At 51.7% G+C, this 4,192-nt stretch overlaps 1 protein-coding gene across 1 annotated transcript in view; it reads left to right on the forward strand.

Moving 5' to 3' along the window:
- The window catches only part of EMH_0003940 (uncharacterized protein), a gene marked incomplete at both ends in the record, with an annotated part of 7,485 nt that extends 5,644 nt beyond the window's left edge, over positions 1-1,841 (forward strand). The window contains one exon of the mRNA XM_013496561.1: positions 1-1,841. Coding sequence (XP_013352015.1) covers positions 1-1,841 — 1,841 coding nt within the window.
- Positions 1,842-4,192: the final 2,351 nt, after the last annotated feature.

Consider the following 4,192-nt stretch of genomic DNA (forward strand, 5'->3'; position numbering starts at 1 on the left):
CAGTGCCAGTTCTAGCGCCTGGCGTGCCAGAAATTGCGTATGTGGAGCCTTCTGTCCCTCCAGCAGTCGTCACTGTGCCGCCCCACGAGATCCCAGAACTCGCACCTATCCCTTGGTTCCTGGAAGATGGGGAAATGCAAAGGTTGAGGGCTCGGCGGAGCCTCTTTAGCAGTCTGGTAGACGTTGCGACCAGGATGGTAGATGAATTACCGGGCAATGAGGCACAAAGGATTGTTAAGGCATTGAAGAAGAAGTTGCAAACGGCTGAAAAGGCAGAAAGGGAATACGATATTTCAGAGGGCCGCCGCGATCCGAATCTTCCAAGCATTCGGAAGACGGCCATCGATGTAATAAGCTCATCCATTGAGGGATCCCGCGATGGTCTACTGCAGCTGGTAAATATGGCAAAAGCGCACGGTGAGCAAGTGTTTATGCACTGTTCTGAGAGGCTTTTTTTTACGAATGTCGAGCGCTTCCGGAAGCCCCTGGAGAAATGCTGGGATAGCGAACCGGTTAAGGCTTCTATAGGTACTCTGGGTTTCCTGGCAAATACCTCTATAACTCTGAAACAGGAGAATGAGGACCAGCTTAGGATCTTGAGGTCAGCACAATTCGTAGACGAGTACAAACCACATGCTTTCGTGGATATTTACGCAGCCATTGCTGCCATGAACTTCAAGAAGAGAACGTTGGACCGCTTGGCTGCGCTGGACAAAGCACTGAAAGAAGATATTCTAGTGTTCCAAAAGGTGTGGATGAAGGGGATGCTTCAGCTCGACCGGATACCGCTGGAGGTGGATGCAAATTTTATTCAGGAACTAAATTTACTATTGTCAAGGAGTCGTCGAGCACCTGTGGGGCAGTCACCTTCTGGAATAACGAACATAGATATGCAATCCATCAGAGAGATGTTTGCTCAGCAACATGAGGATGTGCAAGCTCTCGAGACTGCGCAGGACTACGAGGGTGTTTCCGCTGCGTACGAACGAGCGAAGCTGTTCAACGAAAAGCTCAAATACTTATTGGATGTGCAAAAGAACAAGTTGCATGCAACCCTGGAGCGCCAGCCGCTCACCAAGGAAGAGGCGAACGCTGCGGCTGAGGCGATGACGAGATTTGCTGAAACTGCCCTCGACGAAGGCGAAGATTGTTGGCGTTACTTGCAGATTGTGAATTCAGAGATTAGCGGGAAATATGAAGAGGGGCCCGGCGTATCTACTGGCAAGGCGTTGTTGCAAATGCTGACAACCAAGAAAAAGGCCGGCACTGCTGAGTCAGGAGAGGCTGTTATAAACCCTGACAGCGCTGTCGCGACTGGTGTGAAGCAGTATTTTTCCGAGCTGTGGCGCCACATAGACACTACGGCGAGGGACCACTGGATAAGGGCGCAGGATATGCTCGAGAAGGTGAAGAAAGGGGCAAAGTACAAACTCGATAAGGAGGGATTTGGATCCACTGCACTGGATGCGAAGACGAACCTGAGGGTGGAGATAGCGAGGACGAGAACAGAGGGAGCAATTCCCTCGACGCTACTGCGATATTTTAGTAGATTAGTAAAGGAACTTGAGTCGTATGATGATACGGTAAAGGCTGTATTCGTGTTTCCACTCCAGCAAGAAGCACCGGAGTGGCGTCAGATAGGAATTCTGAAGGAGAAGTTTGACTTTGAAAAGGCACTCGCCAGGGACAGTCAAAGCTCTGCCGCGGTGCCGGGACATGCAGATACAATTCTGCAGACGTGCTTGCAAATCCGGACGCTGTTCGAATCAGCGAGGTCGGCTCAGCTTAAACAGGCAATGGAGAAGCCGTACGCTGTTCTTCATGGTGCAGAACAGGGTTAGAACAGGCTTCAGAAAACTCGAGAGGCGCTGACGCAACTTTTCTGATATATCCGTCCTAATCAGTGAAAGAGTGGTGCTTTGTGACAGGTCAGGCAGTGGTGTATGCGTATGAGCATTGGCTTTGAGTGCAACATTATAAGCAATATTCAATATGGGTCTGAACCTGCTGTGCACTGGCGAATTACGCGCTCCTTTTGGCGTCTCTTAGTAAGAGTTTTCGGCTGTCGACAACGCTTCTCTTCAGGCACTTTTTGCGCCGATGTGGATTTGGTCCCACAGCAGCACTGCGCCGTCGCGCGAGCCATGTGTAGCTGTTTATTATTAGAGTTCTCGGTGCCTTTTGTTTGCGCAGTTCACATTTCGTCGCTTTTTCCGCTCAAACGGCCGAGTGGATTTACGAGTCCGGCGCTGCTCCATTGCAGTTTTTGCAGTGTTGGCAGAATGCTACCGTTTTGTCCTAACTTTTTCTATGGATGGCTTTCTCGCTGCAGTATGTGGGCGTTGAATAAGCTCACTGCGGCTGACGCGTAAATGCATACCCAGGTACTCGCATGCTTGAAGGAGGAAGGCTATGCTACCCGCTGCAGCAGATGCCGTTGTGTATCTATCGCCTTTTGCTGCTGTTGCTACTGCTTGCGGCTGTCTGTGTTTACACCGCGCTGCAGCAGCAGCTCACTCGTGCCTTCGTTCCTACGGCAGGTCGTTGCCCCCTAATACCTCCGCAGCCATTTCAAAGGGGAAGGGCCTTCTGCAGCAGCACCAGCAGCACCAGCAGCAGTATCACCACCTCAATCGGGAGCGCCTTCCCCTTCCGCCCTTCTGCTATGGAGGGGTAGCGAGTCGGCCTCCCTGCCGCTCGGTCAGTCTAGCCTTGCTTCTGCCCAGCGAGCAGCAGCATCAACAACAACAGCAGCAGCAGAAGCAGCTATTGCAACACCTTTGAGGGGCCCTTTGGCGGCTCTTTATGTGTTTTGCCTTCTTGCTGTGGGTCGCACACCTTCCTGCGCCTGCTGCTGCTCCTACAACTGCTGCTGCTGCTACAACTGCTGCTGCTGCTGCTGCTTCTTAGGAGACATGGGGTGGCCTTCGTTGCAGCATCAGGTCCAGACCTTGGGGCCTCTTCAGCAGCACAATAAGTCCTCGATGCGGGACTGCAATCTCCACTGCTGCCTTAGGGTCCCAGCACACGCAGAGTCACAGGGCTCCCCCACAGCAACAGAGGACCCCCAAGGGCGTATAGGGAGCCTCCAATGGTGCAAAGGGGGACCCCAAATGCCACAGGGAACAACCCAACGCCATAGGGGTACAGAGGGGCCCCCAATGGCAGAGGGTGGCCCCCCGGCGCGCCGTAGGGGCCGCTAAATGATGAGGGGTGCCACCAAAGGCATTTGAGGTCCTTAAGAGATCTTGGAGGGAGCCATCAGGGGTCCCTTAAGCACTACTCGATCCGAAAACCAAGATGGCACTCCTATAACCAGTCGGCTAGGGTCATGCGCTTAGGGTCTAGGGTTTATGGGGGTGCTCGCCGGTGACACCGTAGGAGGTGAAGGAAGAAATAAGACGACGACAAGCGAATCAGCGTCAGCATTTTTCTTCTTTTTCTTTTTTATTTGTCTCCTTTCTTCTTGTTTGTCTCTTTCCTCTTGTGTGTCTCTTTCTTCTTGTTTGTCTATTTTCGTGTGTCTCTTTCCTTTTGTTTGCCTTCATACTACTGTCCCCTCTCCTAAGCTGCTTCTGCAGTCTCCACTGCTGCTGCTGGACCTATTGCTACTGTTGTTGCTGCTGCTGTTGCCTGTTGCTGCAGCAGCTGTTGCTGCTGCTGTTGCCTGTTGCTGCAGCAGCTGCTGCCGCTGCTGTTTTTGCTGTTGCTATTTCTGTTGCTGCTGCTGCTATTGTTAATGCTGCTGTTACTGCTGCTGCTGGTCGTGCTGCTGCCGCGTTATGTATTCCTGCTGCTCGTCGTTTACAGAATGACTCTCTTAGGATTGCGTTGATTGGCGAAACGTAGCCTCAGAAACTGCGCCAGCGAGCAAATTGTGTAGCATGTCAAGTCCAGGTTGGCTCCTACAAGTGACTCCCTACCTGGCTACAATAGATAAATCCTGGTGCCTATGCAGTGAGCTACTGGCTCATCCATTATAAGTACATCATACCTTATTCTTAAGGAACTCAGTTCTCTTGAAAGAAAATATCTCCCTGTGTCTGTCGGTACGTGGACAACCATGGTGCCGTTTGTGCCTGTGCTAGTGCAGCGCGGCGTAGTACAATGGGTTGGTAGTACAAGTTGTCCTATAGAGACAGCGGCAATATTAGTAAGTAACACGAAGATGAATGATATTGCGCATAGAGAC

This window comes from Eimeria mitis, genomic scaffold (genome assembly GCF_000499745.2).
Source record: "Eimeria mitis Houghton genomic scaffold, Emh_scaff217, whole genome shotgun sequence".
NCBI classification, from domain to species: Eukaryota; Apicomplexa; class Conoidasida; order Eucoccidiorida; family Eimeriidae; genus Eimeria; species Eimeria mitis.